This window comes from Oncorhynchus masou, unplaced genomic scaffold, assembly GCF_036934945.1.
Source record: "Oncorhynchus masou masou isolate Uvic2021 unplaced genomic scaffold, UVic_Omas_1.1 unplaced_scaffold_1215, whole genome shotgun sequence".
Lineage (NCBI taxonomy): Eukaryota > Metazoa > Chordata > Actinopteri > Salmoniformes > Salmonidae > Oncorhynchus > Oncorhynchus masou.
The window spans coordinates 152501-177500 of record NW_027001943.1 but is presented as its reverse complement, the minus strand read 5'-3'; the positions used below and the strand labels follow the sequence as shown (position 1 = coordinate 177500).

Here is a 25000-nt window from a genome sequence, read left to right as displayed (position 1 = left end):
CCTCACAGAACTTACCATAACCCTCACTGTACTGACCATAACCCTCACTGTACTGACCATGACCCTCACTGTACTGACCATAACCCTCACTGTACTGACCACAACCCTCACTGTACTGACCATAACCCTCACTGTACTGACCATAGCCCTCACAGAACTTACCATACCCCTCACTGAACTGACCATAACCCTCACTGTACTGACCATAACCCTCACTGTACTGACCATAGCCCTCACAGAACTTACCATAACCCTCACTGTACTGACCATAACCCTCACTGTACTGACCATAACCCTCACTGAACTGACCATAACCCTCACTGTACTGACCATAACCCTCACTGTACTGACCATAACCCTCACTGTACTGACCATAACCCTCACTGTACTGACCATAACCATCACTGTACTGACCATAACCCTCACTGTACTGACCACAACCCTCACTGTACTGACCATAACCCTCACTGTACTGACCATAACCATCACTGTACTAACCACAACCCTCACTGTACTGACCTTAACCCTCACTGTACTGACCATAACCCTCACTGTACTGACCATAACCATAACCATCACTGTACTGACCACAACCCTCACTGTACTGACCATAACCATCACTGTACTGACCATAACCCTCACTGTACTGACCATAACCATCACTGTACTGACCATAACCCTCACTGTACTGACCACAACCCTCACTGTACTGACCATAACCCTCACTGTACTGACCATAACCATCACTGTACTAACCACAACCCTCACTGTACTGACCTTAACCCTCACTGTACTGACCATAACCCTCACTGTACTGACCATAACCATAACCATCACTGTACTGACCACAACCCTCACTGTACTGACCATAACCCTCACTGTACTGACCATAACCATAACCCTCACTGTACTGACCATAACCCTCACTGTACTGACCATAACCATCACTGTACTGACCACAACCCTCACTGTACTGACCATAACCCTCACTGTACTGACCATAACCCTCACTCTACTGACCATAACCCTCACTGTACTGACCATAACCCTCACTTGCCTCATATCCTCACATTGTTGAAGAAACGTTCCTAATGAAATCACACTGAGATTCTAATTCGGTTTCTGATATTTAGCTCTTTGCGGTATAAAACGATGTCCTTTCTCTCCTATGTGAAGAAGAGCCAGTTGGAGAGGGAAGAAAGCACAGCCCCTCTACTGTCATGAACATGCTGGGGACAGCCCTGACTACATACCAGACCACCCTGGACCAGACTACTACAGAGGTAACCCTCCTAACCCTGACTACATACCAGACCACCCTGGACCAGACTACTACAGAGGTAACCCTCCTAACCCTGACGACATACCAGACCACCCTGGACCAGACTACTACAGAGGTAACCCTCCTAACCCTGACTACATACCAGACCACCCTGGACCAGACTACTACAGAGGTAACCCTCCTAACCCTGACTACATACCAGACCACCCTGGACCAGACTACTACAGAGGTAACCCTCCTAACCCTGACTACATACCAGACCACCCTGGACCAGACTACTACAGAGGTAACCCTCCTAACCCTGACTACATACCAGACCACCCTGGACCAGACTACTACAGAGGTCACCCTCCTAACCCTGACTACATACCAGACCACCCTGGACCAGACGACTACAGAGGTCACCCTCCTAACCCTGACTACATACCAGACCAGACTACTACAGAGGTAACCCTCCTAACCCTGACTACATACCAGACCAGACTACTACAGAGGTAACCCTCCTAACCCTGACTACATACCAGACCAGACGACTACAGAGGTAACCCTCCTAACCCTGACTACATACCAGACCAGACTACTACAGAGGTAACCCTCCTAACCCTGACTACATACCAGACCAGACTACTACAGAGGTAACCCTCCTAACCCTGACTACATACCAGACCAGACTACTACAGAGGTAACCCTCCTAACCCTGACTACATACCAGACCAGACTACTACAGAGGTAACCCTCCTAACCCTGACTACATACCAGACCAGACTACTACAGAGGTAACCCTCCTAACCCTGACTACATACCAGACCACCCTGGACCAGACTACTACAGAGGTAACCCTCCTAACCCTGACTACATACCAGACCACCCTGGAAAAGACTACTACAGAGGTAACCCTCCTAACCCTGACTACATACCAGACCACCCTGGACCAGACTACTACAGAGGTAACCCTCCTAACCCTGACTACATACCAGACCAGACTACTACAGAGGTAACCCTCCTAACCCTGACTACATACCAGACCAGACTACTACAGAGGTAACCCTCCTAACCCTGACTACATACCAGACCAGACTACTACAGAGGTAACCCTCCTAACCCTGACTACATACCAGACCAGACTACTACAGAGGTAACCCTCCTAACCCTGACTACATACCAGACCAGACTACTACAGAGGTCACCCTCCTAACCCTGACTACATACCAGACCAGACTACTACAGAGGTAACCCTCCTAACCCTGACGACATACCAGACCACCCTGGACCAGACTACTACAGAGGTAACCCTCCTAACCCTGACTACATACCAGACCACCCTGGACCAGACTACTACAGAGGTAACCCTCCTAACCCTGACTACATACCAGACCAGACTACTACAGAGGTAACCCTCCTAACCCTGACGACATACCAGACCACCCTGGACCAGACTACTACAGAGGTAACCCTCCTAACCCTGACTACATACCAGACCACCCTGGACCAGACTACTACAGAGGTAACCCTCCTAACCCTGACTACATACCAGACCAGACTACTACAGAGGTAACCCTCCTAACCCTGACTACATACCAGACCAGACTACTACAGAGGTCACCCTCCTAACCCTGACTACATACCAGACCAGACTACTACAGAGGTAACCCTCCTAACCCTGACTACATACCAGACCAGACTACTACAGAGGTCACCCTCCTAACCCTGACTACATACCAGACCAGACGACTACAGAGGTAACCCTCCTAACCCTGACTACATACCAGACCAGACTACTACAGAGGTAACCCTCCTAACCCTGACTACATACCAGACCAGACTACTACAGAGGTAACCCTCCTAACCCTGACTACATACCAGACCAGACTACTACAGAGGTAACCCTCCTAACCCTGACTACATACCAGACCAGACTACTACAGAGGTAACCCTCCTAACCCTGACTACATACCAGACCACCCTGGACCAGACTACTACAGAGGTAACCCTCCTAACCCTGACTACATACCAGACCAGACTACTACAGAGGTCACCCTCCTAACCCTGACTACATACCAGACCAGACTACTACAGAGGTAACCCTCCTAACCCTGACTACATACAGACCAGACTACTACAGAGGTAACCCTCCTAACCCTGACTACATACCAGACCAGACTACTACAGAGGTAACCCTCCTAACCCTGACTACATACCAGACCAGACTACTACAGAGGTAACCCTCCTAACCCTGACTACATACCAGACCAGACTACTACAGAGGTAACCCTCCTAACCCTGACTACATACCAGACCAGACTACTACAGAGGTCACCCTCCTAACCCTGACTACATACCAGACCAGACTACTACAGAGGTAACCCTCCTAACCCTGACTACATACCAGACCAGACTACTACAGAGGTCACCCTCCTAACCCTGACTACATACCAGACCAGACTACTACAGAGGTAACCCTCCTAACCCTGACTACATACCAGACCAGACTACTACAGAGGTAACCCTCCTAACCCTGACTACATACCAGACCAGACTACTACAGAGGTAACCCTCCTAACCCTGACTACATACCAGACCAGACTACTACAGAGGTAACCCTCCTAACCCTGACTACATACCAGACCAGACTACTACAGAGGTAACCCTCCTAACCCTGACTACATACCAGACCAGACTACTACAGAGGTAACCCTCCTAACCCTGACTACATACCAGACCAGACTACTACAGAGGTAACCCTCCTAACCCTGACTACATACCAGACCAGACATACCAGGACCAGACTACTACAGAGGTAACCCTCCTAACCCTGACTACATACCAGACCACCCTGGACCAGACTACTACAGAGGTAACCCTCCTAACCCTGACTACATACCAGACCAGACTACTACAGAGGTAACCCTCCTAACCCTGACTACATACCAGACCAGACTACTACAGAGGTAACCCTCCTAACCCTGACTACATACCAGACCAGACTACTACAGAGGTAACCCTCCTAACCCTGACGACATACCAGACCACCCTGGACCAGACTACTACAGAGGTCACCCTCCTAACCCTGACGACATACCAGACCACCCTGGACCAGACTACTACAGAGGTCACCCTCCTAACCCTGACTACATACCAGACCAGACTACTACAGAGGTAACCCTCCTAACCCTGACTACATACCAGACCAGACTACTACAGAGGTAACCCTCCTAACCCTGACTACATACCAGACCAGACTACTACAGAGGTCACCCTCCTAACCCTGACTACATACCAGACCACCAGACTACTACAGAGGTAACCCTCCTAACCCTGACTACATACCAGACCAGACTACTACAGAGGTCACCCTCCTAACCCTGACTACATACCAGACCAGACTACTACAGAGGTAACCCTCCTAACCCTGACTACATACCAGACCAGACTACTACAGAGGTAACCCTCCTAACCCTGACTACATACCAGACCAGACTACTACAGAGGTAACCCTCCTAACCCTGACTACATACCAGACCAGACTACTACAGAGGTAACCCTCCTAACCCTGACTACATACCAGACCAGACTACTACAGAGGTAACCCTCCTAACCCTGACTACATACCAGACCAGACTACTACAGAGGTAACCCTCCTAACCCTGACTACATACCAGACCAGACTACTACAGAGGTCACCCTCCTAACCCTGACTACATACCAGACCACCCTGGAAAAGACTACTACAGAGGTAACCCTCCTAACCCTGACTACATACCAGACCAGACTACTACAGAGGTAACCCTCCTAACCCTGACTACATACCAGACCAGACTACTACAGAGGTAACCCTCCTAACCCTGACTACATACCAGACCAGACTACTACAGAGGTAACCCTCCTAACCCTGACTACATACCAGACCACCCTGGACCAGACTACTACAGAGGTAACCCTCCTAACCCTGACTACATACCAGACCAGACTACTACAGAGGTAACCCTCCTAACCCTGACTACATACCAGACCACCCTGGAAAAGACTACTACAGAGGTAACCCTCCTAACCCTGACTACATACCAGACCAGACTACTACAGAGGTAACCCTCCTAACCCTGACTACATACCAGACCAGACTACTACAGAGGTAACCCTCCTAACCCTGACTACATACCAGACCAGACTACTACAGAGGTAACCCTCCTAACCCTGACTACTTACCAGACCAGACTACTACAGAGGTAACCCTCCTAACCCTGACTACATACCAGACCACCCTGGAAAAGACTACTACAGAGGTAACCCTCCTAACCCTGACTACATACCAGACCAGACTACTACAGAGGTAACCCTCCTAACCCTGACTACATACCAGACCACCCTGGACCAGACTACTACAGAGGTAACCCTCCTAACCCTGACTACATACCAGACCAGACTACTACAGAGGTAACCCTCCTAACCCTGACTACATACCAGACCAGACTACTACAGAGGTAACCCTCCTAACCCTGACTACATACCAGACCAGACTACTACAGAGGTAACCCTCCTAACCCTGACTACATACCAGACCAGACTACTACAGAGGTAACCCTCCTAACCCTGACTACATACCAGACCAGACTACTACAGAGGTAACCCTCCTAACCCTGACTACATACCAGACCAGACTACTACAGAGGTAACCCTCCTAACCCTGACTACATACCAGACCAGACTACTACAGAGGTAACCCTCCTAACCCTGACTACATACCAGACCAGACTACTACAGAGGTAACCCTCCTAACCCTGACTACATACCAGACCAGACTACTACAGAGGTAACCCTGGTAACCCTGACTACATACCAGACCACCCTGGACCAGACTACTACAGAGGTAACCCTCCTAACCCTGACTACATACCAGACCAGACTACTACAGAGGTAACCCTCCTAACCCTGACTACATACCAGACCAGACTACTACAGAGGTAACCCTCCTAACCCTGACTACATACCAGACCAGACTACTACAGAGGTAACCCTCCTAACCCTGACTACAGACCAGACCAGACTACTACAGAGGTCACCCTCCTAACCCTGACTACATACCAGACCAGACTACTACAGAGGTAACCCTCCTAACCCTGACTACATACCAGACCAGACTACTACAGAGGTAACCCTCCTAACCCTGACTACATACCAGACCACCCTGGACCAGACTACTACAGAGGTAACCCTCCTAACCCTGACTACATACCAGACCAGACTACTACAGAGGTAACCCTCCTAACCCTGACTACATACCAGACCACCCTGGACCAGACTACTACAGAGGTAACCCTCCTAACCCTGACTACATACCAGACCAGACTACTACAGAGGTAACCCTCCTAACCCTGACTACATACCAGACCACCCTGGACCAGACTACTACAGAGGTCACCCTCCTAACCCTGACTACATACCAGACCAGACTACTACAGAGGTAACCCTCCTAACCCTGACGACATACCAGACCACCCTGGACCAGACTACTACAGAGGTAACCCTCCTAACCCTGACTACATACCAGACCAGACTACTACAGAGGTAACCCTCCTAACCCTGACTACATACCAGACCAGACTACTACAGAGGTAACCCTCCTAACCCTGACTACATACCAGACCACCCTGGACCAGACTACTACAGAGGTAACCCTCCTAACCCTGACTACATACCAGACCACCCTGGACCAGACTACTACAGAGGTAACCCTCCTAACCCTGACTACATACCAGACCAGACTACTACAGAGGTAACCCTCCTAACCCTGACTACATACCAGACCACCCTGGACCAGACTACTACAGAGGTAACCCTCCTAACCCTGACTACATACCAGACCAGACTACTACAGAGGTCACCCTCCTAACCCTGACTACATACCAGACCAGACTACTACAGAGGTAACCCTCCTAACCCTGACTACATACCAGACCAGACTACTACAGAGGTAACCCTCCTAACCCTGACTACATACCAGACCAGACTACTACAGAGGTAACCCTCCTAACCCTGACTACATACCAGACCAGACTACTACAGAGGTAACCCTCCTAACCCTGACTACATACCAGACCAGACTACTACAGAGGTAACCCTCCTAACCCTGACTACATACCAGACCAGACTACTACAGAGGTAACCCTCCTAACCCTGACTACATACCAGACCAGACTACTACAGAGGTCACCCTCCTAACCCTGACTACATACCAGACCAGACTACTACAGAGGTAACCCTCCTAACCCTGACTACATACCAGACCAGACTACTACAGAGGTAACCCTCCTAACCCTGACTACATACCAGACCAGACTACTACAGAGGTAACCCTCCTAACCCTGACTACATACCAGACCACCCTGGACCAGACTACTACAGAGGTAACCCTCCTAACCCTGACTACATACCAGACCGGACTACTACAGAGGTAACCCTCCTAACCCTGACTACATACCAGACCAGACTACTACAGAGGTAACCCTCCTAACCCTGACTACATACCAGACCACCCTGGACCAGACTACTACAGAGGTAACCCTCCTAACCCTGACTACATACCAGACCACCCTGGAAAAGACTACTACAGAGGTAACCCTCCTAACCCTGACTACATACCAGACCAGACTACTACAGAGGTAACCCTCCTAACCCTGACTACATACCAGACCAGACTACTACAGAGGTAACCCTCCTAACCCTGACTACATACCAGACCAGACTACTACAGAGGTAACCCTCCTAACCCTGACTACATACCAGACCAGACTACTACAGAGGTAACCCTCCTAACCCTGACTACATACCAGACCACCCTGGAAAGACTACTACAGAGGTAACCCTCCTAACCCTGACTACATACCAGACCAGACTACTACAGAGGTAACCCTCCTAACCCTGACTACATACCAGACCAGACTACTACAGAGGTAACCCTCCTAACCCTGACTACATACCAGACCACCCTGGACCAGACTACTACAGAGGTAACCCTCCTAACCCTGACTACATACCAGACCAGACTACTACAGAGGTAACCCTCCTAACCCTGACTACATACCAGACCAGACTACTACAGAGGTCACCCTCCTAACCCTGACTACATACCAGACCAGACTACTACAGAGGTAACCCTCCTAACCCTGACTACATACCAGACCAGACTACTACAGGGTAACCCTCCTAACCCTGACTACATACCAGACCAGACTACTACAGAGGTAACCCTCCTAACCCTGACTACATACCAGACCAGACTACTACAGAGGTAACCCTCCTAACCCTGACTACATACCAGACCAGACTACTACAGAGGTAACCCTCCTAACCCTGACTACATACCAGACCAGACTACTACAGAGGTAACCCTCCTAACCCTGACTACATACCAGACCAGACTACTACAGAGGTAACCCTCCTAACCCTGACTACATACCAGACCAGACTACTACAGAGGTAACCCTCCTAACCCTGACTACATACCAGACCAGACTACTACAGAGGTAACCCTCCTAACCCTGACTACATACCAGACCACCCTGGACCAGACTACTACAGAGGTAACCCTCCTAACCCTGACTACATACCAGACCACCCTGGACCAGACTACTACAGAGGTAACCCTCCTAACCCTGACTACATACCAGACCAGACTACTACAGAGGTAACCCTCCTAACCCTGACTACATACCAGACCACCCTGGACCAGACTACTACAGAGGTAACCCTCCTAACCCTGACTACATACCAGACCAGACGACTACAGAGGTAACCCTCCTAACCCTGACTACATACCAGACCACCCTGGACCAGACTACTACAGAGGTAACCCTCCTAACCCTGACTACATACCAGACCAGACTACTACAGAGGTCACCCTCCTAACCCTGACTACATACCAGACCAGACTACTACAGAGGTAACCCTCCTAACCCTGACTACATACCAGACCAGACTACTACAGAGGTAACCCTCCTAACCCTGACTACATACCAGACCACCCTGGACCAGACTACTACAGAGGTAACCCTCCTAACCCTGACTACATACCAGACCAGACTACTACAGAGGTAACCCTCCTAACCCTGACTACATACCAGACCACCCTGGAAAAGACTACTACAGAGGTAACCCTCCTAACCCTGACTACATACCAGACCACCCTGGACCAGACTACTACAGAGGTAACCCTCCTAACCCTGACTACATACCAGACCAGACTACTACAGAGGTCACCCTCCTAACCCTGACTACATACCAGACCAGACTACTACAGAGGTAACCCTCCTAACCCTGACTACATACCAGACCAGACTACTACAGAGGTAACCCTCCTAACCCTGACTACATACCAGACCAGACTACTACAGAGGTAACCCTCCTAACCCTGACTACATACCAGACCAGACTACTACAGAGGTAACCCTCCTAACCCTGACTACATACCAGACCACCCTGGACCAGACTACTACAGAGGTAACCCTCCTAACCCTGACTACATACCAGACCACCCTGGAAAAGACTACTACAGAGGTAACCCTCCTAACCCTGACTACATACCAGACCACCCTGGAAAAGACTACTACAGAGGTAACCCTCCTAACCCTGACTACATACCAGACCACCCTGGACCAGACTACTACAGAGGTAACCCTCCTAACCCTGACTACATACCAGACCACCCTGGACCAGACTACTACAGAGGTCACCCTCCTAACCCTGAATACATACCAGACCAGACTACTACAGAGGTAACCCTCCTAACCCTGACTACATACCAGACCACCCTGGAAAAGACTACTACAGAGGTAACCCTCCTAACCCTGACTACATACCAGACCACCCTGGAAAAGACTACTACAGAGGTAACCCTCCTAACCCTGACTACATACCAGACCACCCTGGAAAAGACGACTACAGAGGTAACCCTCCTAACCCTGACTACATACCAGACCAGACTACTACAGAGGTAACCCTCCTAACCCTGACTACATACCAGACCAGACTACTACAGAGGTAACCCTCCTAACCCTGACTACATACCAGACCACCCTGGAAAAGACTACTACAGAGGTAACCCTCCTAACCCTGACTACATACCAGACCAGACTACTACAGAGGTAACCCTCCTAACCCTGACTACATACCAGACCACCCTGGAAAAGACGACTACAGAGGTAACCCTCCTAACCCTGACTACATACCAGACCACCCTGGACCAGACTACTACAGAGGTAACCCTCCTAACCCTGACTACATACCAGACCACCCTGGACCAGACTACTACAGAGGTAACCCTCCTAACCCTGACTACATACCAGACCAGACTACTACAGAGGTAACCCTCCTAACCCTGACTACATACCAGACCACCCTGGACCAGACTACTACAGAGGTAACCCTCCTAACCCTGACTACATACCAGACCAGACTACTACAGAGGTAACCCTCCTAACCCTGACTACATACCAGACCAGACTACTACAGAGGTAACCCTCCTAACCCTGACTACATACCAGACCACCCTGGACCAGACTACTACAGAGGTAACCCTCCTAACCCTGACTACATACCAGACCAGACTACTACAGAGGTAACCCTCCTAACCCTGACTACATACCAGACCACCCTGGAAAAGACTACTACAGAGGTAACCCTCCTAACCCTGACTACATACCAGACCACCCTGGAAAAGACTACTACAGAGGTAACCCTCCTAACCCTGACTACATACCAGACCACCCTGGAAAAGACTACTACAGAGGTAACCCTCCTAACCCTGACGACATACCAGACCACCCTGGAAAAGACTACTACAGAGGTAACCCTCCTAACCCTGACTACATACCAGACCAGACTACTACAGAGGTAACCCTCCTAACCCTGACTACATACCAGACCAAACTACTACAGAGGTAACCCTCCTAACCCTGACTACATACCAGACCAGACTACTACAGAGGTAACCCTCCTAACCCTGACTACATACCAGACCAGACTACTACAGAGGTAACCCTCCTAACCCTGACTACATACCAGACCACCCTGGACCAGACTACTACAGAGGTAACCCTCCTAACCCTGACTACATACCAGACCAGACTACTACAGAGGTAACCCTCCTAACCCTGACTACATACCAGACCACCCTGGAAAAGACTACTACAGAGGTAACCCTCCTAACCCTGACTACATACCAGACCACCCTGGAAAAGACTACTACAGAGGTAACCCTCCTAACCCTGACTACATACCAGACCAGACTACTACAGAGGTAACCCTCCTAACCCTGACTACATACCAGACCACCCTGGACCAGACTACTACAGAGGTAACCCTCCTAACCCTGACTACATACCAGACCAGACTACTACAGAGGTAACCCTCCTAACCCTGACTACATACCAGACCACCCTGGAAAAGACTACTACAGAGGTAACCCTCCTAACCCTGACTACATACCAGACCAGACTACTACAGAGGTAACCCTCCTAACCCTGACTACATACCAGACCAGACTACTACAGAGGTAACCCTCCTAACCCTGACTACATACCAGACCACCCTGGAAAAGACTACTACAGAGGTAACCCTCCTAACCCTGACTACATACCAGACCACCCTGGAAAAGACTACTACAGAGGTAACCCTCCTAACCCTGACTACATACCAGACCACCCTGGAAAAGACTACTACAGAGGTAACCCTCCTAACCCTGACTACATACCAGACCACCCTGGAAAAGACTACTACAGAGGTAACCCTCCTAACCCTGACTACATACCAGACCACCCTGGACCAGACTACTACAGAGGTAACCTCCTAACCCTGACTACATACCAGACCACCCTGGACCAGACTACTACAGAGGTAACCCTCCTAACCCTGACTACATACCAGACCAGACTACTACAGAGGTAACCCTCCTAACCCTGACTACATACCAGACCACCCTGGAAAAGACTACTACAGAGGTAACCCTCCTAACCCTGACTACATACCAGACCACCCTGGAAAAGACTACTACAGAGGTAACCCTCCTAACCCTGACTACATACCAGACCACCCTGGAAAAGACGACTACAGAGGTAACCCTCCTAACCCTGACGACATACCAGACCACCCTGGAAAAGACTACTACAGAGGTAACCCTCCTAACCCTGACTACATACCAGACCACCCTGGAAAAGACGACTACAGAGGTAACCCTCCTAACCCTGACTACATACCAGACCACCCTGGAAAAGACTACTACAGAGGTAACCCTCCTAACCCTGACTACATACCAGACCACCCTGGAAAAGACTACTACAGAGGTAACCCTCCTAACCCTGACTACATACCAGACCACCCTGGAAAAGACTACTACAGAGGTAACCCTCCTAACCCTGACTACATACCAGACCACCCTGGAAAAGACGACTACAGAGGTAACCCTCCTAACCCTGACTACATACCAGACCACCCTGGAAAAGACTACTACAGAGGTAACCCTCCTAACCCTGACTACATACCAGACCACCCTGGAAAAGACTACTACAGAGGTAACCCTCCTAACCCTGACTACATACCAGACCAGACTACTACAGAGGTAACCCTCCTAACCCTGACTACATACCAGACCAGACTACTACAGAGGTCACCCTCCTAACCCTGACTACATACCAGACCAGACTACTACAGAGGTAACCCTCCTAACCCTGACTACATACCAGACCAGACTACTACAGAGGTAACCCTCCTAACCCTGACTACATACCAGACCAGACTACTACAGAGGTAACCCTCCTAACCCTGACTACATACCAGACCAGACTACTACAGAGGTAACCCTCCTAACCCTGACTACATACCAGACCAGACTACTACAGAGGTCACCCTCCTAACCCTGACTACATACCAGACCACCCTGGACCAGACTACTACAGAGGTAACCCTCCTAACCCTGACTACATACCAGACCAGACTACTACAGAGGTAACCCTCCTAACCCTGACTACATACCAGACCACCCTGGACCAGACTACTACAGAGGTAACCCTCCTAACCCTGACTACATACCAGACCACCCTGGACCAGACTACTACAGAGGTAACCCTCCCCTGACTACATACCAGACCAGACTACTACAGACCCTCCTAACCCTGACTACATACCAGACCACCCTGGACCAGACTACTACAGAGGTAACCCTCCTAACCCTGACTACATACCAGACCAGACGACTACAGAGGTAACCCCTCCTAACCCTGACTACATACCAGACCACCCTGGACCAGACTACTACAGAGGTAACCCTCCTAACCCTGACTACATACCAGACCAGACTACTACAGAGGTAACCCTCCTAACCCTGACTACATACCAGACCACCCTGGACCAGACTACTACAGAGGTAACCCTCCTAACCCTGACTACATACCAGACCAGACTACTACAGAGGTCACCCTCCTAACCCTGACTACATACCAGACCAGACTACTACAGAGGTAACCCTCCTAACCCTGACTACATACCAGACCAGACTACTACAGAGGTAACCCTCCTAACCCTGACTACATACCAGACCACCCTGGACCAGACTACTACAGAGGTAACCCTCCTAACCCTGACTACATACCAGACCAGACTACTACAGAGGTAACCCTCCTAACCCTGACTACATACCAGACCACCCTGGAAAAGACTACTACAGAGGTAACCCTCCTAACCCTGACTACATACCAGACCACCCTGGACCAGACTACTACAGAGGTAACCCTCCTAACCCTGACTACATACCAGACCAGACTACTACAGAGGTCACCCTCCTAACCCTGACTACATACCAGACCAGACTACTACAGAGGTAACCCTCCTAACCCTGACTACATACCAGACCAGACTACTACAGAGGTAACCCTCCTAACCCTGACTACATACCAGACCAGACTACTACAGAGGTAACCCTCCTAACCCTGACTACATACCAGACCAGACTACTACAGAGGTAACCCTCCTAACCCTGACTACATACCAGACCACCCTGGACCAGACTACTACAGAGGTAACCCTCCTAACCCTGACTACATACCAGACCACCCTGGAAAAGACTACTACAGAGGTAACCCTCCTAACCCTGACTACATACCAGACCACCCTGGAAAAGACTACTACAGAGGTAACCCTCCTAACCCTGACTACATACCAGACCACCCTGGACCAGACTACTACAGAGGTAACCCTCCTAACCCTGACTACATACCAGACCACCCTGGACAGACTACTACAGAGGTCACCCTCCTAACCCTGAATACATACCAGACCAGACTACTACAGAGGTAACCCTCCTAACCCTGACTACATACCAGACCACCCTGGAAAAGACTACTACAGAGGTAACCCTCCTAACCCTGACTACATACCAGACCACCCTGGAAAAGACTACTACAGAGGTAACCCTCCTAACCCTGACTACATACCAGACCACCCTGGAAAAGACTACTACAGAGGTAACCCTCCTAACCCTGACTACATACCAGACCAGACTACTACAGAGGTAACCCTCCTAACCCTGACTACATACCAGACCACCCTGAAAAGACTACTACAGAGGTAACCCTCCTAACCCTGACTACATACCAGACCAGACTACTACAGAGGTAACCCTCCTAACCCTGACTACATACCAGACCACCCTGGAAAAGACTACTACAGAGGTAACCCTCCTAACCCTGACTACATACCAGACCAGACTACTACAGAGGTAACCCTCCTAACCCTGACTACATACCAGACCAGACTACTACAGAGGTAACCCTCCTAACCCTGACTACATACCAGACCACCCTGGAAAAGACGACTACAGAGGTAACCCTCCTAACCCTGACTACATACCAGACCACCCTGGACCAGACTACTACAGAGGTAACCCTCCAAACCCTGACTACATACCAGACCACCCTGGACCAGACTACTACAGAGGTAACCCTCCTAACCCTGACTACATACCAGACCAGACTACTACAGAGGTAACCCTCCTAACCCTGACTACATACCAGACCACCCTGGACCAGACTACTACAGAGGTAACCCTCCTAACCCTGACTACATACCAGACCAGACTACTACAGAGGTAACCCTCCTAACCCTGACTACATACCAGACCAGACTACTACAGAGGTAACCCTCCTAACCCTGACTACATACCAGACCAGACTACTACAGAGGTAACCCTCCTAACCCTGACTACATACCAGACCACCCTGGACCAGACTACTACAGAGGTAACCCTCCTAACCCTGACTACATACCAGACCAGACTACTACAGAGGTAACCCTCCTAACCCTGACTACATACCAGACCACCCTGGAAAAGACTACTACAGAGGTAACCCTCCTAACCCTGACTACATACCAGACCACCCTGGAAAAGACTACTACAGAGGTAACCCTCCTAACCCTGACTACATACCAGACCACCCTGGAAAAGACTACTACAGAGGTAACCCTCCTAACCCTGACTACATACCAGACCACCCTGGAAAAGACTACTACAGAGGTAACCCTCCTAACCCTGACTACATACCAGACCAGACTACTACAGAGGTAACCCTCCTAACCCTGACTACATACCAGACCAGACTACTACAGAGGTAACCCTCCTAACCCTGACTACATACCAGACCAGACTACTACAGAGGTAACCCTCCTAACCCTGACTACATACCAGACCAGACTACTACAGAGGTAACCCTCCTAACCCTGACTACATACCAGACCACCCTGGACCAGACTACTACAGAGGTAACCCTCCTAACCCTGACTACATACCAGACCAGACTACTACAGAGGTAACCCTCCTAACCCTGACTACATACCAGACCACCCTGGAAAAGACTACTACAGAGGTAACCCTCCTAACCCTGACTACATACCAGACCACCCTGGAAAAGACTACTACAGAGGTAACCCTCCTAACCCTGACTACATACCAGACCACCCTGGAAAAGACGACTACAGAGGTAACCCTCCTAACCCTGACGACATACCAGACCACCCTGGAAAAGACTACTACAAGGGTAACCCTCCTAACCCTGACTACATACCAGACCACCCTGGAAAAGACGACTACAGAGGTAACCCTCCTAACCCTGACTACATACCAGACCACCCTGGAAAAGACTACTACAGAGGTAACCCTCCTAACCCTGACTACATACCAGACCACCCTGGAAAAGACTACTACAGAGGTAACCCTCCTAACCCTGACTACATACCAGACCACCCTGGAAAAGACTACTACAGAGGTAACCCTCCTAACCCTGACTACATACCAGACCACCCTGGAAAAGACGACTACAGAGGTAACCCTCCTAACCCTGACTACATACCAGACCACCCTGGAAAAGACTACTACAGAGGTAACCCTCCTAACCCTGACTACATACCAGACCACCCTGGAAAAGACTACTACAGAGGTAACCCTCCTAACCCTGACTACATACCAGACCAGACTACTACAGAGGTAACCCTCCTAACCCTGACTACATACCAGACCAGACTACTACAGAGGTCACCCTCCTAACCCTGACTACATACCAGACCAGACTACTACAGAGGTAACCCTCCTAACCCTGACTACATACCAGACCAGACTACTACAGAGGTCACCCTCCTAACCCTGACTACATACCAGACCAGACTACTACAGAGGTAACCCTCCTAACCCTGACTACATACCAGACCAGACTACTACAGAGGTAACCCTCCTAACCCTGACTACATACCAGACCAGACTACTACAGAGGTAACCCTCCTAACCCTGACTACATACCAGACCAGACTACTACAGAGGTAACCCTCCTAACCCTGACGACATACCAGACCACCCTGGAAAAGACTACTACAGAGGTAACCCTCCTAACCCTGACTACATACCAGACCAGACTACTACAGAGGTAACCCTCCTAACCCTGACTACATACCAGACCACCCTGGAAAAGACGACTACAGAGGTAACCCTCCTAACCCTGACTACATACCAGACCAGACTACTACAGAGGTAACCCTGGTAACCCTGACTACATACCAGACCACCCTGGAAAAGACTACTACAGAGGTAACCCTCCTAACCCTGACTACATACCAGACCAGACTACTACAGAGGTAACCCTGGTAACCCTGACTACATACCAGACCACCCTGGAAAAGACTACTACAGAGGTAACCCTCCTAACCCTGACTACATACCAGACCAGACTACTACAGAGGTAACCCTCCTAACCCTGACTACATACCAGACCAGACTACTACAGAGGTAACCCTCCTAACCCTGACTACATACCAGACCAGACTACTACAGAGGTCACCCTCCTAACCCTGACTACATACCAGACCAGACTACTACAGAGGTAACCCTCCTAACCCTGACTACATACCAGACCAGACTACTACAGAGGTAACCCTCCTAACCCTGACTACATACCAGACCAGACTACTACAGAGGTAACCCTCCTAACCCTGACTACATACCAGACCAGACTACTACAGAGGTAACCCTCCTAACCCTGACTACATACCAGACCAGACTACTACAGAGGTAACCCTCCTAACCCTGACTACATACCAGACCAGACTACTACAGAGGTAACCCTCCTAACCCTGACTACATACCAGACCAGACTACTACAGAGGTAACCCTCCTAACCCTGACTACATACCAGACCACCCTGAAAAGACTACTACAGAGGTAACCCTCCTAACCCTGACTACATACCAGACCAGACTACTACAGAGGTAACCCTCCTAACCCTGACTACATACCAGACCACCCTGGACCAGACTACTACAGAGGTAACCCTCCTAACCCTGACTACATACCAGACCAGACTACTACAGAGGTAACCCTCCTAACCCTGACTACATACCAGACCAGACTACTACAGAGGTAACCCTCCTAACCCTGACTACATACCAGACCAGACTACTACAGAGGTAACCCTCCTAACCCTGACTACATACCAGACCAGACTACTACAGAGGTAACCCTCCTAACCCTGACTACATACCAGACCAGACTACTACAGAGGTCACCCTCCTAACCCTGACTACATACCAGACCACCCTGGACCAGACTACTACAGAGGTAACCCTCCTAACCCTGACTACATACCAGACCACCCTGGAAAAGACTACTACAGAGGTAACCCTCCTAACCCTGACTACATACCAGACCAGACTACTACAGAGGTAACCCTCCTAACCCTGACTACATACCAGACCAGACTACTACAGAGGTAACCCTCCTAACCCTGACTACATACCAGACCACCCTGGAAAAGACTACTACAGAGGTAACCCTCCTAACCCTGACTACATACCAGACCACCCTGGAAAAGACGACTACAGAGGTAACCCTCCTAACCCTGACTACATACCAGACCAGACTACTACAGAGGTAACCCTCCTAACCCTGACTACATACCAGACCACCCTGGACCAGACTACTACAGAGGTAACCCTCCTAACCCTGACTACATACCAGACCAGACTACTACAGAGGTAACCCTCCTAACCCTGACTACATACCAGACCAGACTACTACAGAGGTAACCCTCCTAACCCTGACTACATACCAGACCACCCTGGAAAAGACTACTACAGAGGTAACCCTCCTAACCCTGACTACATACCAGACCAGACTACTACAGAGGTAACCCTCCTAACCCTGACTACATACCAGACCACCCTGGACCAGACTACTACAGAGGTAACCCTCCTAACCCTGACTACATACCAGACCAGACTACTACAGAGGTAACCCTCCTAACCCTGACTACATACCAGACCACCCTGGACCAGACTACTACAGAGGTAACCCTCCTAACCCTGACTACATACCAGACCACCCTGGACCAGACTACTACAGAGGTAACCCTCCTAACCCTGACTACATACCAGACCAGACTACTACAGAGGTAACCCTCCTAACCCTGACTACATACCAGACCAGACTACTACAGAGGTAACCCTCCTAACCCTGACTACATACCAGACCAGACTACTACAGAGGTAACCCTCCTAACCCTGACTACATACCAGACCAGACTACTACAGAGGTAACCCTCCTAACCCTGACTACATACCAGACCACCCTGGAAAAGACTACTACAGAGGTAACCCTCCTAACCCTGACTACATACCAGACCAGACTACTACAGAGGTAACCCTCCTAACCCTGACTACATACCAGACCACCCTGGACCAGACTACTACAGAGGTAACCCTCCTAACCCTGACTACATACCAGACCAGACTACTACAGAGGTAACCCTCCTAACCCTGACTACATACCAGACCACCCTGGACCAGACTACTACAGAGGTAACCCTCCTAACCCTGACTACATACCAGACCACCCTGGAAAAGACTACTACAGAGGTAACCCTCCTAACCCTGACTACATACCAGACCACCCTGGACCAGACTACTACAGAGGTAACCCTCCTAACCCTGACTACATACCAGACCACCCTGGAAAAGACTACTACAGAGGTAACCCTCCTAACCCTGACTACATACCAGACCAGACTACTACAGAGGTAACCCTCCTAACCCTGACTACATACCAGACCACCCTGGAAAAGACTACTACAGAGGTAACCCTCCTAACCCTGACTACATACCAGACCAGACTACTACAGAGGTAACCCTCCTAACCCTGACTACATACCAGACCAGACTACTACAGAGGTAACCCTCCTAACCCTGACTACATACCAGACCAGACTACTACAGAGGTAACCCTCCTAACCCTGACTACATACCAGACCAGACTACTACAGAGGTAACCCTCCTAACCCTGACTACATACCAGACCACCCTGGAAAAGACTACTACAGAGGTAACCCTCCTAACCCTGACTACATACCAGACCACCCTGGAAAAGACTACTACAGAGGTAACCCTCCTAACCCTGACTACATACCAGACCACCCTGGAAAAGACTACTACAGAGGTAACCCTCCTAACCCTGACTACATACCAGACCACCCTGGAAAAGACTACTACAGAGGTAACCCTCCTAACCCTGACTACATACAAGACCACCCTGGAAAAGACTACTACAGAGGTAACCCTCCTAACCCTGACTACATACCAGACCACCCTGGAAAAGACTACTACAGAGGTAACCCTCCTAACCCTGACTACATACCAGACCACCCTGGAAAAGACTACTACAGAGGTAACCCTCCTAACCCTGACTACATACCAGACCACCCTGGAAAAGACTACTACAGAGGTAACCCTCCTAACCCTGACTACATACCAGACCACCCTGGAAAAGACTACTACAGAGGTAACCCTCCTAACCCTGACTACATACCAGACCAGACTACTACAGAGGTCACCCTCCTAACCCTGACTACATACCAGACCAGACTACTACAGAGGTAACCCTCCTAACCCTGACTACATACCAGACCAGACTACTACAGAGGTCACCCTCCTAACCCTGACTACATACCAGACCAGACTACTACAGAGGTAACCCTCCTAACCCTGACTACATACCAGACCAGACTACTACAGAGGTAACCCTCCTAACCCTGACTACATACCAGACCACCCTGGACCAGACTACTACAGAGGTCACCCTCCTAACCCTGACTACATACCAGACCAGACTACTACAGAGGTAACCCTCCTAACCCTGACTACATACCAGACCAGACTACTACAGAGGTAACCCTCCTAACCCTGACTACATACCAGACCAGACTACTACAGAGGTAACCCTCCTAACCCTGACTACATACCAGACCAGACTACTACAGAGGTAACCCTCCTAACCCTGACTACATACCAGACCAGACTACTACAGAGGTCACCCTCCTAACCCTGACTACATACCAGACCAGACTACTACAGAGGTAACCCTCCTAACCCTGACTACATACCAGACCAGACTACTACAGAGGTAACCCTCCTAACCCTGACTACATACCAGACCACTACAGAGGTAACCCTCCTAACCCTGACTACATACCAGACCAGACTACTACAGAGGTAACCCTGACTACATACCAGACCAGACTACTACAGAGGTAACCCTCCTAACCCTGACTACATACCAGACCAGACTACTACAGAGGTCACCCTCCTAACCCTGACTACATACCAGACCAGACGACTACAGAGGTAACCCTCCTAACCCTGACTACATACCAGACCAGACTACTACAGAGGTAACCCTCCTAACCCTGACTACATACCAGACCAGACTACTGCAGAGGTCACCCTCCTAACCCTGACTACATACCAGACCAGACTACTACAGAGGTCACCCTCCTAACCCTGACTACATACCAGACCAGACTACTACAGAGGTAACCCTCCTAACCCTGACTACATACCAGACCAGACTACTACAGAGGTAACCCTCCTAACCCTGACTACATACCAGACCAGACTACTACAGAGGTAACCCTCCTAACCCTGACTACATACCAGACCAGACTACTACAGAGGTAACCCTCCTAACCCTGACTACATACCAGACCACCCTGGACCAGACTACTACAGAGGTAACCCTCCTAACCCTGACTACATACCAGACCAGACTACTACAGAGGTAACCCTCCTAACCCTGACTACATACCAGACCAGACGACTACAGAGGTAACCCTCCTAACCCTGACTACATACCAGACCAGACTACTACAGAGGTCACCCTCCTAACCCTGACTACATACCAGACCAGACTACTACAGAGGTCACCCTCCTAACCCTGACTACATACCAGACCACCCTGGACCAGACTACTACAGAGGTAACCCTCCTAACCCTGACTACATACCAGACCACCCTGGAAAAGACTACTACAGAGGTCACCCTCCTAACCCTGACTACATACCAGACCAGACTACTACAGAGGTCACCCTCCTAACCCTGACTACATACCAGACCAGACTACTACAGAGGTAACCCTCCTAACCCTGACTACATACCAGACCACCCTGGAAAAGACTACTACAGAGGTAACCCTCCTAACCCTGACTACATACCAGACCAGACTACTACAGAGGTAACCCTCCTAACCCTGACTACATACCAGACCAGACTACTACAGAGGTAACCCTCCTAACCCTGACTACATACCAGACCACCCTGGAAAAGACTACTACAGAGGTAACCCTCCTAACCCTGACTACATACCAGACCACCCTGGAAAAGACTACTACAGAGGTAACCCTCCTAACCCTGACGACATACCAGACCAGACTACTACAGAGGTAACCCTCCTAACCCTGACTACATACCAGACCAGACTACTACAGAGGTAACCCTCCTAACCCTGACTACATACCAGACCACCCTGGAAAAGACTACTACAGAGGTAACCCTCCTAACCCTGACTACATACCAGACCACCCTGGACCAGACTACTACAGAGGTAACCCTCCTAACCCTGACTACATACCAGACCACCCTGGAAAAGACTACTACAGAGGTAACCCTCCTAACCCTGACTACATACCAGACCACCCTGGAAAAGACTACTACAGAGGTAACCCTCCTAACCCTGACTACATACCAGACCACCCTGGAAAAGACTACTACAGAGGTAACCCTCCTAACCCTGACTACATACCAGACCAGACTACTACAGAGGTAACCCTCCTAACCCTGACTACATACCAGACCACCCTGGAAAAGACTACTACAGAGGTAACCCTCCTAACCCTGACTACATACCAGACCACCCTGGACCAGACTACTACAGAGGTAACCCTCCTAACCCTGACTACATACCAGACCAGACTACTACAGAGGTAACCCTCCTAACCCTGACTACATACCAGACCACCCTGGAAAAGACTACTACAGAGGTAACCCTCCTAACCCTGACTACATACCAGACCACCCTGGACCAGACTACTACAGAGGTAACCCTCATAACCCTGACTACATACCAGACCAGACTACTACAGAGGTAACCCTCCTAACCCTGACTACATACCAGACCAGACTACTACAGAGGTCACCCTCCTAACCCTGACTACATACCAGACCAGACTACTACAGAGGTAACCCTCCTAACCCTGACTACATACCAGACCACCCTGGACCAGACTACTACAGAGGTAACCCTCCTAACCCTGACTACATACCAGACCACCCTGGAAAAGACTACTACAGAGGTAACCCTCCTAACCCTGACTACATACCAGACCACCCTGGACCAGACTACTACAGAGGTAACCCTCCTAACCCTGACTACATACCAGACCAGACTACTACAGAGGTAACCCTCCTAACCCTGACTACATACCAGACCAGACTACTACAGAGGTAACCCTCCTAACCCTGACTACATACCAGACCAGACTACTACAGAGGTAACCCTCCTAACCCTGACTACATACCAGACCAGACTACTACAGAGGTAACCCTCCTAACCCTGACGACATACCAGACCAGACTACTACAGAGGTAACCCTCCTAACCCTGACTACATACCAGACCAGACTACTACAGAGGTAACCCTCCTAACCCTGACTACATACCAGACCACCCTGGACCAGACTACTACAGAGGTAACCCTCCTAACCCTGACTACATACCAGACCAGACTACTACAGAGGTAACCCTCCTAACCCTGACGACATACCAGACCAGACTACTACAGAGGTAACCCTCCTAACCCTGACTACATACCAGACCACCCTGGACCAGACTACTACAGAGGTAACCCTCCTAACCCTGACTACATACCAGACCAGACTACTACAGAGGTAACCCTCCTAACCCTGACTACATACCAGACCACCCTGGACCAGACTACTACAGAGGTCACCCTCCTAACCCTGACTACATACCAGACCAGACTACTACAGAGCTAACCCTGACTACATACCAGACCAGACTACTACAGAGGTAACCCTCCTAACCCTGACTACATACCAGACCAGACTACTACAGAGGTAACCCTCCTAACCCTGACTACATACCAGACCAGACTACTACAGAGGTAACCCTCCTAACCCTGACTACATACCAGACCAGACTACTACAGAGGTAACCCTCCTAACCCTGACGACATACCAGACCAGACTACTACAGAGGTAACCCTCCTAACCCTGACTACATACCAGACCAGACTACTACAGAGGTAACCCTCCTAACCCTGACTACATACCAGACCAGACTACTACAGAGGTAACCCTCCTAACCCTGACTACATACCAGACCAGACTACTACAGAGGTAACCCTCCTAACCCTGACTACATACCAGACCACCCTGGACCAGACTACTACAGAGGTCACCCTCCTAACCCTGACTACATACCAGACCAGACGACTACAGAGGTAACCCTCCTAACCCTGACTACATACCAGACCAGACTACTACAGAGGTAACCCTCCTAACCCTGACTACATACCAGACCAGACTACTACAGAGGTAACCCTCCTATCCCTGACTACATACCAGACCAGACTACTACAGAGGTAACCCTCCTATCCCTGACTACATACCAGACCAGACTACTACAGAGGTAACCCTCCTAACCCTGACTACATACCAGACCAGACTACTACAGAGGTAACCCTCCTAACCCTGACTACATACCAGACCACCCTGGAAAAGACTACTACAGAGGTAACCCTCCTAACCCTGACTACATACCAGACCAGACTACTACAGAGGTAACCCT

At 49.9% G+C, this 25000-nt stretch overlaps 1 protein-coding gene across 1 annotated transcript in view; it reads left to right on the top strand.

The window, feature by feature from the left end:
* The window catches only part of LOC135529949 (coiled-coil domain-containing protein 171-like), a 112915-nt gene that overhangs the window by 9912 nt on the left and 78003 nt on the right, over positions 1–25000 (top strand). Inside the window, exon 8 of the mRNA XM_064958352.1 lies at positions 1177–1283. Within this exon, the coding sequence (XP_064814424.1) occupies positions 1177–1283 (107 nt within the window). The remainder of the gene's footprint in view (positions 1–1176; positions 1284–25000) is intronic.